Source organism: Pipistrellus kuhlii, unplaced genomic scaffold, assembly GCF_014108245.1.
Source record: "Pipistrellus kuhlii isolate mPipKuh1 unplaced genomic scaffold, mPipKuh1.p scaffold_m20_p_25, whole genome shotgun sequence".
NCBI classification, from domain to species: Eukaryota; Metazoa; Chordata; class Mammalia; order Chiroptera; family Vespertilionidae; genus Pipistrellus; species Pipistrellus kuhlii.
This window is the reverse complement of record NW_023425524.1, coordinates 1,992,581-2,007,135: the sequence shown is the minus strand read 5'-3', so window position 1 is coordinate 2,007,135 and position 14,555 is coordinate 1,992,581. Positions and strand designations below refer to the sequence as shown.

Sequence of the window (14,555 nt, the reverse complement as noted above, 5' to 3'; positions counted from 1 at the left end):
GCGGTCCCTTGGGCCTGCCCACCGCCCCTTCCTCAAACACTGCGTCCATCATGTCACTCCTGTCCCTGCTCAGAAATCTGCCTGGTTCCCTCGGACTCCTAGACCTGGCATCGAGAGGGGATGGCGTGGGTCTTGGAAAGAAGGGGACTCGGGAGGAATAGTGCAGCCGGCACAGGAACAAGTCAGAGCCCAGTGAGTAAGATTCCTGTAACGCCTTCCCCCTGCTCTCTGGGCGTTTAAACAGGAATCTGATCAATGACCGTGGCTTCGATCCCACTGCTGTTTTTTTGTTTGTTTGTTTGTTTCATTTTTAATATATTTTATTGATTTTTACACAGAGAGGAATTGAGAGGGATAGAGAGTAAGAAACGTCGATGAGACAGATACATCAACCAGCTGCCTCTCCCACACACCCCCACTGGGAATGTGCCCGCAACCAAGGTACGTGCCCTTGACCGGAATTGAACCCAGGACCTTTCAGTCCGCAGGCCAACGCTCTATCCACTGAGCCAAACCGGTTTCGGCCCCACTGCTGTTTAATTGGCAGTTGGACTCAGATCATTACTTCAGTCCTGGCCGACCCTAACTGCTCTGGGGCCTTTGCGTCTCAGGCATGCGTCTGGGACTGGGTCTTCCGCTCTCCTCCATCGATCGGCCTACCATGTTGGCCAGCAGAAACTGAAGCCATTCCATTGGAAAGCTACCCCGGGGGAGGTTTATTTAAGTGTATTATTTGCTTGTTATAATGTTCCCCTGTAACGCAGAATTAAACCCTACATTAAGCTTCAAATTCTAGGCATTTCTCCCCTGCTCTTCCCCAACTTCCTTCTCCCAAAGCTTAGAATTCTAGTGCCTGGGATTTTGGCTTGAGAAATTTGGACCCTGGGCCAGCATCCCATGCTCTTAAGTTAGTTAAGTTTAATAAGATTTTTCTGGCTTTCTCATGAGCTTTTCTTGGATTTCTCATTAGCGATTATCCGCCTCTTATTAAGAGAAGTCTGTTCGGTTCAGGGAGCAGCTCGAGCTTAAGGGCAAGCACTTTATAACCGAGAATGCATTTAAAATGTGGCACACAAGCCAAGAGCGGTTTGGCTCAGTGGATAGAGCATCGGCCTGCGGACTAAAGGGTCCCGGGTTCGATTCCGGTCAAGGGCATGTACATTGGTTGTGGGCACATCCCCAGTCAGGGATGTGCAAGAGGCAGCTGGTCGATGTCTCTCTCTCATCGATGTTTCTAGCTCTTTATCCCTCTCCCTTCCTCTCTGTAAAAAAAAAAAAAAAAAAAAAAAAAAAAAAAAATCAATAAAATATATTTAAAAATAAAACGTGGCACTCAGGGCTGCTTGCTCTAAGACCGCCAACCAAACCATGCAGCCTTCACCTCCCGGCCGGCAGAAGGTTTTCTTTGAACCCAGGCTGCTTTGCAAGCATTTCAAAAACATCTTGAATAAACCAGTTGTCCTTTGCAGAATTCCAATGGCTTTAAACGGTTTCTTTAAAACAAATAAACAAACAAATAAGGCACTCTTAGGTTCCTCTGTGAGGGCATGCCTCTCGCAGGGCCTGAGCCATGTGGCGTGTTGACCTTTGGGGCCGCGCCTCCCCCTCCCCCTTCTAAGTGGCAGAGACAAAAATGTGTTTGAAAAGGCATTTCCCAGGCCCTGCTCCCCTCACCCCCCCGGGGGCCGCAGGCTAGCCGCCCTTTAACCAGTCATTTGCCAGACCTCGGAGCGCTCATCGTTTCCAGGAGAAATAATTAATAATGGAAGAGGAAGTGGCGCCCCTCCCCCACGCGCATCCAGTTGTGTCCGACACAATTCCTTTCCTATGACTCGAAATAACTGGGGAGGGAAGCAGCATCGTTTTCTTTCATTTTATTTTCTAGGACCAAGCTGTGCTGAGAATAGAAAAAAGAGTCTTTTCACTTATATCGGAACGCACGCTGCTTGTTCCATGAACGTTTGATCTGTTCCAGCTTTCGGGGGCTTTGAGTCTGAGTGGGTCGGACAGACTCACGTATGCTGCACACAGAACGTCCTCCTTTGGAATCCTGGTATCTTTCTTTTGCCAACGAGTTTTGGTTCGGTTGGCTTGGGGCTTTATACATAGGTGCAAAACGCACATTATTGTCATTTTCACTGCAACCTTTTATCACATCTCGGCGGCATTCTTAGCATCTCTAGAGGGATATTGCAAATTATTTAACAGCTAAGCGGGTGTTTTCTGAGTTGATCAGTAGCCACTGGATGCTTAGGAGGGCTTTAAAGCAGATGGAAATGAAGGGCTAGCAGGGAAGTTTCCCCGGGAAGCCAGCTCCACTCTGAGCTGCCCTCGTGGTTTCTAGAGAGTTTATTTATACACGTTTTTTGCTTGATTTGAAGATAGCAGAGTTAGGTTGCATTTTTCTCGGGATCTAAAAGGGAGAGCATTTGTGTCCTGGTCCATTGTGCACATCCGGGCTTCTTGGCCTTCTCCCCGTGTCCCTGTCCGCCTGTCGCCTTCCTGTTTGGGTGCTTTACTGCCCACTGCTCATCAGAGTGTGTGTGTGTGTGTGTGTGTGTGTGTGTGTGAAACTTCCAGGAGAAGAAGAGATGACAAAAGAGTGATTTAAAGACGACAGGGAAGTGCAGGACTGGCCCAAGGCGGCCTTCCTAAGGGAACATGGGAACACATCCCTGTCCCTCCGCCAAAGATGCTCTCGCACACGTGAGCCAAGCTTATGAAAAGATTTAAGTTTTCCATATGGAAGAGCCAGACCCGGGGCCAGGAAGAAGAACAGAAACGTGTTTTGAACGTTTTTGACAAGAAAGAGCCCTCGGATTCTACATAAGAGAGCCTTTCCCTCCAAAACGCCACGGTGGGAGCCGGCTTCTGGGAAAACGAACTGTGCTCAGTTGACTCAGGCCTGAATGTGAGTTTACTTTGCGAGAAATGGTCTGTGTACAAGGCGGGCCCGTGGGGTCTTGCTGTCACACCACTGGCCTGGGGGTCCCCGCCGTTGCTCTGTTAAGAGGAGGTTCTGAAGAAGCAGAAAGGCTTATGCAACTTCCTTTTAGGATTCTTAAAAAATATTTTTTTTTTAATTGATTTTTTACAGAGAGAAAGAGAGAGGGATAGAGAGTTAGAAACATCGATGAGAGAGAAACATCGATCAGCTGCCTCTTGCACACCCCCTTCTGGGGATGTTCCCACAACCAAGGTACATGCGGAATCGAACCCGGAACCTTTTAGTCCGCAGGCCGACGCTTTATCCACTGAGCCACCCCGGTTTTGGCTCCTTTTAGGATTTTTGTTCTAGATTATAACTTAGCATGTGCCCATCCTGGGGGAACTGAAGTTTCATCTTTGATTGGGGGCCCATTTCATAAGCTCATCTGATCTTACATTACCCGGAGTTGTTTTCAAGTAACAGATGCAAGAAGAACACTCTAAATGACCCATCCGTTTTTTAACGGGAATTAGGATGTCCTGCCTACTCAGGCATGGGCCTGGCCCATCCTGAAGCCAAAATTACCAAAACGGTGTGATTCTGTGGGGAGAAGTGGGTCAGGGGATCCACTAGGACAGGTGAGACAGACCCCAGCATGTAGACAACCTGAATCGGGAGCCCCGTGGCAGCTCCATGGGGTCCTGACTCTGCCTCGTCCCCATTCTCAGTGCGGCCGGGCTAACATTTGACTTTTGACAAGACCAGGAAACCCTGGGCAGCCCTTGTTAGGAAGCAGGACCACAGAAAGGGGGTCCCCTATCCCCATTCCTCCCGTTTCCCCAAGTCTGGCTAACCAAGAGGCCCCAGCTCACCGAGAGATGTCCTATCCCACTGTCCTAGTCCTGGAGGGACCAGCCAGCGCTCACACTTGACCCAGGAACTCTGAGCTCGAGGGAACAGCTCTGCTAGACGGCGCCATACCACAGCCCGCGCTGGGACGGCTGGGGGCTCGGCCAGACTGTGGAAAGTCAGTCTCTTGGCTACACAATGTTTGTTCCACAATCAGCACATGATTGTCACAATATCAGATGGCACGGGTTTTATGAAAATGGATTTTCGGATTCTACTTTTCTCCGTAAAACGGCTTTACAGATGATACCTGGCGCCTCTCAAAGGCACAGTAAGCGAAACGGGGGCAGACTGGCGTCGGGTTAAGGACGACTCTTTGCTTGTAAAAGAAGTCCTAGGAGTTACTAACGAAACTTAAAATGCATGTCCAGAAAGTCATGTCGAAAAACATGCCACAAACTAGGGAAGAAATACTGGCCACCATTGTGATGCCTTAGCCTTCATACAGACTTCTTTTAAATAAATAGGAAACTCAGATGTATATAAGCACAAGAGACATGAAGACATATGTGAGTGTGACTAGTTATGTGCATATAAGCAATGGTAAAAGAATAGGACATTATACAGCTAATAAAAATCCTGTTTTCAGATTTTAATTACATGGCGAAAAGCTCATTATCCAGCTGGATAGCACTTGAGACTGTGACCCTAATTGTGCATCTTTAATGTGTATAGTTAGGCACACGGGGTAAAATACTGAAAGGAAATAGATCCAACTGAGGTTAGATCTGTGTAGTGAGAGTAAGGGTGATTTTTTTTCTTCTTCTTTATACTTTTCTGCATTTTCAGACTGAAAAAAGGAATGTGTGTTTTAATCAGAAAACAAAACCAACATTAAAACAAAATTGGTCTCTTCATTCAAGTTTGGCTCCTCCTTTAAAAATTAAAATTCATGTTTTAGAATGGGAAAACATTAAACAAAAAATGTTTATCAAAGATCATAAATAAATAAATAAATAAATAAACAAAAAGATCCCGGCTGGTGTGGCTCAGCTCATTGAGGGTCATACTGGACACCATAAGGTCACCAGTTCGATTCCCAGGTGAGGGCACATGCCCAGGTTTGGGGCTCAATCCCTGGTAGGGGGCATGCATGAGGCAACCAGTTGGTCTTTCTCTCACACATTGATGTTTCTCTCTTTCACTCACTCACTTTCTCTCTAAAGTCAATAAAAAGCATTTACATAAATTTATATGTGTATATTTTTAAAAAATAAATATTTTATCCTGCCTTTCTTAGACAGTGGTTGGGAAACTCAGGAAAGAGGCTTTGGAATCTTAAAAACAACCCTTTTTACTTGCGAACACTCTCACGCTTGCTCTTCTGGGAAAGCCCTTTGGGTTGGTGAACTGGCCGAGTCTGACCGCTTCTTACCACGAGCATCTTTGATGACCTGGTCCCACTGCCTACAGCGCTTCTTCCTCCTTTAACACCTGCTGGTGCAGGTGTGTTCCTGGCATCCAGTTCATCAGCCTCCTGCCCGTCTCAGTGAACAGGGAGCTCTGCCCTCTCCTCCCACCAGCGCTTTTTCATTAAACCATTGGTCTGGCCAGTCACATAAGGAGCCAGCATTACCTTCCAAAGCATTTTAGGACACTAGTTCTTACCTTCCTTACTGGAGGACTATTTTTATTGATTGTTCACGTGGAATATTTCAATATAGAATTTTGATGGGGAAACCTGGCTCCTGCGCTCTTGCCTAGCAGTGTGTTAAAATAATTATGAGCTGAAAGTCCACAGGAGAATACAGTCGAACTTCATAGCAGGAGAAGACCTTAGGAATAATTGAATCCAACTCTTTTTATTTTACAGGCGAGGATGGAAGACAGAGAGGTTAAAACCCAAGATGAACCCCCATTTCATTACAGTCTTCTTCTTCCTGTGGTCTTTTTAATACATTCTCCTTAGAATAAGTTCCTAAACTTTGGAGTGGCATTTGGGCATTATTGGCATATGTTATAGTCTTGGGGTTGCAAACAGAATCTACACCGTTGTGAAATGCATACATGGAATTCAAGGTTTAGCCAGAAGTAGTGTGTCACAGGAGCCCCACTACAGCCTGAGAACATATGGTCCCACCCTGGCGAAGGAGTGTTCTCATTTTTCTCCAGAAAATTCTCAGTTGTCCACGGTCTCAGATTCTCTTTTTTAACCTCAGACTTTTGGCTGAGAAAACCCTTTTCTATCAGTTTTATTTTTATAAAAATCTGTGTTATAGCGTTTTGCTTTGATCTTTACTTATGAATGCTTCGGGCCTTTATTTGGAATACCTAAATTTAATCTTTATGCTAAAGGAGGACTATGAGAAAATGTGGGTTGGGAAGAAAAATCGATTCACTATATAGTGTTGTTCTTAAAGGCATAACTAAAGAATTTCTGCAGGAGGGGAGGGAGCAGTCTGCTCTCCTGGCTAGTAAAATGAAGATGTCACAGCAGCTGCAGAGTATTGGTTTCACTGCTGGAATTCATTTTGATACAGTGGATTTTTATTATTTTTTTAACTTCCCCCAAGGTTTTTGTTTTTTTTTAAATAGCAGGTGTGACTTTTAACCTTGCAAACTGAAATTGTACAATAGCGAGTAATTTTGAAGGGGCAGAATAATCCAAAATATGTGGGAAATGAATCGAAGAAAGATTAGTAATCTTCCCATGTAATTTTGAGCTCAAATAATAGCTCTTACATTGAACAGAATAGAGACATTTTGTTATACTAAAAATTGGGAACTGGCAGATGGTAGAGGAGAAGATAATTGGCAAATTTATAAATTATCATTGTGTTTATACTTTCAATCTCTGGTCTAATTGATGGAGGCCTAGTCTTATTCATAAAATAGATAAACCTATTTTCAGAAATGCAAATGTATCTTCACCGATGTTATAATTAACATCTATACTCTTATTTAAATAATTTGTACAGTTGGTAATGAAAATGCAGAACATTTTACTATTTATAGATGAGATCCATAAAGCTTTGAAAGTGGAGGAAAGTGTGTGTGGTTCTTATCTTACTAAAATTAATGAAATATATTTGTTGACTCAGCCCCAAAATGTACTTATAAATCTGATCGTTTGGGCGACCTCTTTGTATTGTAATCCAGACAGTCACGAAATTCACTTCCGTAGCCACTGCCACTATTTTTAATTCATTGTGTAAGTATGCATTAAATGTAGCTTTCAGCATTTCTAATTGTACTTGAGGTACCTCGTGATAGGTAAATATTGAACAACAGTGAGTGTGGAAATGTGTTATAATAAAATTATAACTCACGTCAGGCTTATGCAAATAAAAACTCATAGAAGCAAACAAATAAATCCAACTTCCGTTATAGAAAGAAAATGAATGTGAAAAACCACTCTGCAGCTTTTATCAGACAGGTATTAAAAGTTGCGAGTGGGGCCGAAACCGGTTTGGCTCAGGGGTAGAGCGTTGGCCTGCGGACTGAAAGGTCCCGGGTTCGATTCCGGTCAAGGGCATGTACATTGGTTGCGGGCATGTCCCCGGTGGGGGGTGTGCAGGAGGCAGCTGGAGGCAGCTGGTCGATGTTTCTCTCTCATCGACGTTTCTAGCTCTCTATCTCTCTCCCTTCCTCTCTGTAAAAAAATCAATAAAATATATATATTTTTTAAAAATGTTGCGAGTGGGAAGATCTCACAGATGGAGGAAGACTCCATGTGAGGGGTGAAAGTGTGCAGTGGGTTCCCGCCTGCCTGCTCTCTCCGGCGTTTTCTGGGGACGCGCTGGGGGAGAGGGGGAGAGAGATAACACGGCCAATCAAAGGGACTCCGTGTCTCACCTGCAGTTGTGGTTTGGGCGTTTCAAACATCTGCTTGTCATGTCCATTTAATATAAAAACTTCAAAAGGATCCAGTGTTTTCCCAGGAGGGACCTATGGGGGAACCTCCATTTTTTCTTTCTCAATCGATGTCGACGATCTCCACTGAGGGTCTCACGTGGAACATAAAATAAAGTCGTTACTCAAGCAGAAAGAATGCGATGAATCCCTAGTGTCTGTCTCCGAGGAGTGAACTAGTCACAGATCCATGAATTTCTCAGCAAAAAAAAAAAAAAAAAAAGCAATAGGAAGATAGCAGTGCCACATAGGAAGAAATAGAATATTGACATTTGTGACAACCCAGAACATGTGTAATAAAACGTTCCTTTGCAGATGCAGATCTTAAAACCTGTCCCCATGGTTCTGAGGATCACTTTTGACCTAGAGATAGCCAATCCCTGTTGCCCCCAGGATTTTTCTAGAAGCAGAAAGGAGTGAAATGCTGACTACAGACATCAGCCTTTATGTCATGGTGCTTTGTTTCTGATGGTTTTTCCTTTGCTTTTTCTTTTTCAGACCATCCAGACCTTTCAAGCTACCAAAAAGGTAAAGTAACCGGATCATTTTATTAGACAGCGACCTTGCCTGCATGCTGTTCCCTCCTCGTATTTTCTCTACGTTTTGCTGCTGCCTCCACCTTCCTCACTCACAGCTTTTCCAAGGAGAAAGTCTAAGTCTGTCCAAAATCACAACAGGCCAATGGAAGACACGTACTCTGTGATCTGTAGATATGCAGAACATACATAGTGAAAGGGGTGGTCCTTTTTTTAAAATACTTTTCTATTGATTTCAGAGACAGAGAGGGAGAGGGCGAGAGATGGGAAATCAGTGATGAGAGAGAACCATTGATCGGCTGCCTTCTGGGGATCGAGCCTGCAACCTGGGCATGTGCCCTGAACCGAGAATCGAACCAGCCACCTTTTGGTTCCCGGGTCAACGCTCAGCCACTGAGCCCCACCGGCCGGGCAGGAGTGGTCTTTTTTGACACTTCTTCCATTGGTCCCCGTTCCAAAGAAAACCATGTTCAAGTGCCTTATTCTTTCAACTCGGTCAGACTATATTCCTGGAACTGGGACTTGCCAGGAGTGGAATTTAGCGAGAACGCACAGCAGTGAGATTTCCCAGGCCCTTTCAGTTTCCTTCCTGTCCCCACTCTCCTGCTTTCCTGGGTTTGCATCTCCACGTCACGGCCCCTGTCTGGTTGCGCAGCGTGCACGGCACTCGAGTTCTCGCCTGGTGCCCAGGGCTCAGCCTAGGGAGCCGGAGGCGCAGAAACACCCCTAGCCACAGCGTGGTCCTGGGGAGGCATTCCCAGGCTGCGGATGCTGACTGCCTTTCTCAACTGGGCACAGCTCCCCCGGCAAGGTTGGCTCCCGACACCTCTGGGTGAGGAGGGTTGTGATGGAGTCAGGTGAAGCGCGGGAAAGGAGCGTGTGCTGACACCGTAATGCCGTCTGTAGGCAGCACACGTGTGTCTGGGTAGCGGCGCTGCCAAATCAAAACCAAACGCTTTCAAGGGAGGGGAGCAGGCCTCGCAGCGGGTCTGAAGGTGGCTGCGCATGTACATGCAGCGTTTCGGAGAACACACAACACACAAAGTCCTTACAGGGGTGATGCAAACCGCAGCAGGAAAGCTAAGCCATCAGGCCCACTGCCGTCTGTTGATAACATGCTTGGAGGTGAAAGTGAGCAGCTTCTGGCTCATTTGAAAGAAAATGGATCCATTTAACGTCGTGAGTCATGATGGGAGCCCGGGGCATTTTCGTTTTGCAGGGCTGATCTTTTAAAGGTCTGGCATGTGAGGGCCTCTGTGCAGCCTGGAGTGAGAAAGAGAAAGCCTCACGTGTGCTATTGACTGAGGACTTGACTGCTCTAGAACCTTTTCTTGCACCTGAGTTTGCGTTTGGTGGGGGAGGAAATAAAGTATGAAGAATAGGAGCGCGGGGTGTGTTCCGTTACGTCTGAACCATCACCATCGGCCTGTTGTGGCTTACAGCTTCTCCTGACATTCAGAGTTATTCTTAAAAGGTCATCCCATCTTATCTGGCGGAATTTTCCCTTGATGAGTGAGTAATTGTCAGACTTGAAGTCATGCGGATCGAGGTGGTTTAGCCTGGAGAAATGAGCTGTGAGTGCGGCTTAGGAATTTAATTTAAAATGTGCATTGGGGAAGAAGCTGACTTATTCCAGATGGTTTTTGCCTCTCTTGTGTTTGAAACAGAGATGATATCATAGTGGTTAAGAGGCCAGATTCTAGAACTAGACTACCTGGATTCCAAGCTTTGGGACTCTTTATTGAGATATAATTGACGTAATATTATATTAGTTTTAGGTGTACAACTTAATGATTCAGTATTCTATATATTGCAAAAGGATTACCACAGTGAATTTAGTTAAGTCAGTCACCACACAGGTTTTTTTTTTTCTTGCGATGAGGACTTTTATTTTGGCAAATATGCAATACAATATGATTAACTCGAGTCTCCATGCTGTGCATTACATTCTGTTATTTATTTTATAGCAGGCTGCACCTTGGTTTCATCTCATAAGCTGTGAGAATTAAATGACATGCTAATCTATATAAAGGAACTCCTTGTAAGTGCAAGCTAGCATGCTTTATTTTCCTAAGATACTTTTAAAAGAATAACGATGAAAAATACCTCTGCGCCCATGGGCGCCCATCGGCTCAGTGATTGAGCGTTGACCTGTGAACCAGGAGGACACCATTTGATTCCCAGTCAGGACACATGTCCAGGTTGTGGGCTCCATCCCCATCGGGGGTGAGAAGGGGTGGAGAGTGTACAGGAGGCAGCCGATCAATGATTCTTATCATTGATGTTTCTATCTCTCTCTCTCCCTCTCCCTTCCTCTCTGAAATCTATAAAAATGTAATTTAAAAACACAACACTGCAAATGCTCCCTTACAGCGTAATTGTTTTTTTTTTTTTTTTTTTTTTTTTTTTTTTTTTTTTTAATATATATATTTTATTGATTTTGTACAGAGAGGAAGGGAGAGAGATAGAGAGTTAGAAACATCGATGAGAGAGAGTCATCGATCAGTTGCCTCTTGCACACCCCCTACTGGGGATATGCCCGCAACCAAGGTACATGCCCTTGACCGGAATCGAACCCGGGTCCCTTCAGTCCCCAAGCCGATGCTCTATCCATTGAGCTAAACCGGTCCCGGCTACAGCGTAATTGTTATATTTTAATTTTCTTATTAAAATGTAGTTGGAAGCAAATATCCCCACAAAGCCAGATCTGTGAAGCTGCGAGAATAGGATGTAAACATCAACAATCTATTCTTAGAGAGACAGGGCAGCTTTTTTCCAGAATGGTATTTACAGCTCGGCTTTGTTTACACAGTAGTGTCTAGCCTGATGTTGGAGAAGCCATTCACAAATACATGAGAAAGAAGCTGGTTTCAGCCCTGGCTGGTTTGGCTCAGTGGATAGAGCATTGGCCTGTGGACTGAAGGGTCCCAGATTCAATCCTGATCAGGGGCACATGCCCGGGTAATGGGCTTGATCCCCAGAAGGGGGCGTGCAGGAGTTAGCCAATCAATGATTCTCTCTCATCATTGATGTTTCTATTTCTCTCTCCCTTTCCTTCTCCCTTCCTCTCTGAAATCAATTAAAAATAAATAAACAAACAAATAAATATATATATATATTTTTTTAAAGAAGCTGGTTTCAGATGAGCCAGAAATGGCCATCACAGCAGCCCAGCGAGCTAGCACGGATGAGAATTTGAGAGTCATTGTTCACAACTTAAACATTTCTTTCTTTTGTAATAAAACTTCAAGACACTGGGAGTTAGCAAGACAGATTTTGCATTTTAGCAGAAGTTCAGTATAGTTAGGGTCAAGGTCTTAAGGCGTGGCCCAGGTCTGCCGGAGGGGCACAGAGGTAGTCTTTGGGTCAGAGGAGGCGAAGGAGGGCGTGGGAAGGTGTCTGGAGGGGATGGCTTGGTGGTGGCATTGGGTGGCAGAGAGGGGTTTCCCGGGGCGTGGTGAGAGACGAAAGCCAGGCGGTAGTGGTTGGACAGTGGTTGTTCATTTAATCAATAGGTAGCTATCGAACACCTTTGAAAAGATACTGTTCTAGGCTCTGATCCTGCAGTAATAAATACATAAAGCACAAATCTGTGCTGCATGGAGCGCACAGACGAATGGGCATCTTCATTATGGTTTTAGCTGGAAGGACAGTTACCTGTTCAGGGATTCTTTGGTTTGCTTTGGCTGTTTTAAAAATAGACCCTCTAGGAATCTGTTTCTGGGCTGAATTATTCTTCCAGCACTTCTGGAGGATGGGAATCACCAGAGTTCTGGGAGAGGGGCGAGGAGTTTGGATCCTCTGCCAGAATACAGCTTCTTCCCGCGGAGGAAGGGTACATTTCAGATCCTCCGTCCCACACACAGAGGCCGATAGAACATGGTGTTTGTCAGAAATAGACCGAGTTCTGACCCCCAGCCTGTGGCATGAGGACCGCTGACGTGTCATCGCAGGAGTGAGAGGACAGTGATCTTGTAATCGCCTACAGTTACATAGAAACACAACTCGTCAGGGCTCCCATGGACACATGCCTGCACTAGAGCGGAGATAGCAAAGCTCACCATTGCTTCTAAGAGGCTCTCTCTCTGCCTCCGTAGCTACGCGGCGCTGCTCGCCGACTGGCCCGTGGTGGTCCTGGGCATGTGCACGGTGCTCATCGTGGTGTGTGCCTTGGTCGGAGTGCTGGTGCCGGAGCTTCCTGACTTCTCTGACCCGTTGCTGGTAAGGAAGGGGTTGGGCCAGAAGCGTTTATCTATTTCCTTTACCCCCAAACAATATTTAACAAAGAAAAAAAGAAGAAGTATGTTAATACCGATTGCATTGTTATATGGGATCCCATTTTTTAAAAACCTTCTCAAGCCATGGAAGGGTCTACACGCCCCTTTCTGCCAATCAGAGATGTCGCTTCTCTGTCCTCAGATCCTTAAAGGGCAAGAAACATGCTCACTGCAAGACACTGGAGAATCTGCTTACTATAAAAATTTTCATGAAGTCTTTAAACTGGCTTCTACCCCGCTCCCCCCCACCCCAACCCCCCAAAAGAGCTAAAGGAATTTCGGCATTGCTAAGCGATAGCAAGGTCTGTTTTTAAGTAAAATCTGCTTTGGGGCAGCATAATGAGGAAAACGTGAGCAAGTTTAATGATATCCTCTTTGTAAAACACTGTAGCATGCACAATATAATTTAATTTGACCATAATATGCTATAACCTAAAAGCAGGCATTTACGAAATGCTTAGTTTATACATTTGAAAGAGAAGCTTTAGGTAAGTTTTTTTCCCCCTTCCCCAAGACACGTGACATACCAAAGAGCCAAAATGTTCTACCATGGCAAATAAGTGATCATTATCAGGTTAAGTCATCTTGGTTTAATACTGGTCACCCCTGGAGTAAGGACCCTCTGTGTCTGTATTTTCGGTTCAAAGCTATTCATCACCTTGACATTGCTTTCCCAATCTGCTTAACTGCCCTCAGCCTGAAATGAAGTACACTAACAGGAATTTGTAACTTTTCGCCGTAGGGTTTTGAACCAAGAGGGACTACGATAGGCCAGAGACTGGTCACGTGGAATAACATGGTGAAAAATACAGGCTACAAAGCAACCTTAGCCAATTATCCCTTTAAATATGCAGATGAGCAAGCCAGAAGGTAATCATTTACTAACGTTCAGACAAAACATCGCGTAGTGAATTCCGCTTTGAAACTTTGCCTGAGCAAAAAGATAAAACGTGTGGCTCAAAAGCATGTTTAAATTGTCATTGTCTAGTCCGACTTTGTTGTACTGGGATGAGAAAGTGAGCATTTGGGGGCTTTTTTTCCTTTCAGAAGTGAGAAAATTAACGTTGGTTGCTTATATTAATCTTTCCAACTTAATTTGTACTGCTAAGTTGGCCATGACCTTGAGGATGTACTTGTTACAGGCACATTTCTGGGCCTTGAAATAGCTCGCACTTTATTGAAGATCATCTTGCTCTGTTTCAGCCATCGGGACGACAGATGGTCGGACGATCATTACGAAAGAGAAAAGAGAGAAGTCGACTGGAACTTCCACAAAGATAGCTTTTTCTGCGATGTTCCAAGTGAGTGGTGTGTGTGGCTGGTCACCGCGCTCAGCGGCTCCCTGGCCCTCTTGAGACTGAACACGATTAAAATCGGGACCGATAGACTGTGTGGCTGGTCTTAAAGAGGCTTTAGCTCCGTTAACTTGTCAGTGTACGTCTCTAGGTCAGTCAGCCACTGCTCTGGATTTGTTTACCTGTAACGAGAATGAATAAGGAAGACAGGATTGAGTTATACCTGATTTTGGACCCCACGGCTGTTTGAGATGGTGTTGCTGTCTCCATCTACCCAGTGAGGTGCAGAGAAGCAGTATGTTGCCCAAGGTCACCTGCTAGGTCTAACTGATAGATCCTCCCTTCCTCCAGTTAATGGACAGACGGAAACCTCACCTGCTGCCAAACATTCCTGAGCTCTGAACCACCAATCAGCACCTGCCAAATACCCTAAGCCCCCGATTCCTAAGTCCCTCGGTCCCTAATCACCAATCAGCGTGTGCTGAGTGCCCCAAGCCCCGTCCCCTATCCTTCAAGGTGCTTGTACCCCGGCCCTCGCTCTCTTCCGCCCCTCTCTCTGGAAGCAGCCGGCAGGGGGACTCTTCCCTCCAATAAAGCCTGTGTCCTGCTATCCGGTCTCCGCACTTCTCTATTTAATCCATCACTAACAGCACACCCAGCTCTAACGCCAAAGACCACGCCCTTCCCAGAAGGTAGCACGGCCTCCCTCACTCAGAAACATCTTTATCTGAGGGTGTTCTTCAGATACAGTTTTCCT

The 14,555-nt window shown here is 45.4% G+C and overlaps 1 protein-coding gene across 8 annotated transcripts in view; it reads left to right on the top strand.

The window, feature by feature from the left end:
* DISP1 (dispatched RND transporter family member 1) overlaps window positions 1-14,555 on the top strand; it is a 102,993-nt gene that overhangs the window by 76,762 nt on the left and 11,676 nt on the right. For 7 of the 8 annotated variants that reach the window (XM_045587093.1, XM_045587090.1, XM_045587091.1 and 4 more), the window contains 4 exons: window positions 8,189-8,218; window positions 12,324-12,447; window positions 13,246-13,373; window positions 13,707-13,804. In XM_045587093.1, coding sequence (XP_045443049.1) covers window positions 8,189-8,218; window positions 12,324-12,447; window positions 13,246-13,373; window positions 13,707-13,804 — 380 coding nt within the window. The remainder of the gene's footprint in view (window positions 1-8,188; window positions 8,219-12,323; window positions 12,448-13,245; window positions 13,374-13,706; window positions 13,805-14,555) is intronic. The other variant, XM_045587096.1, reaches the window with a different exon arrangement.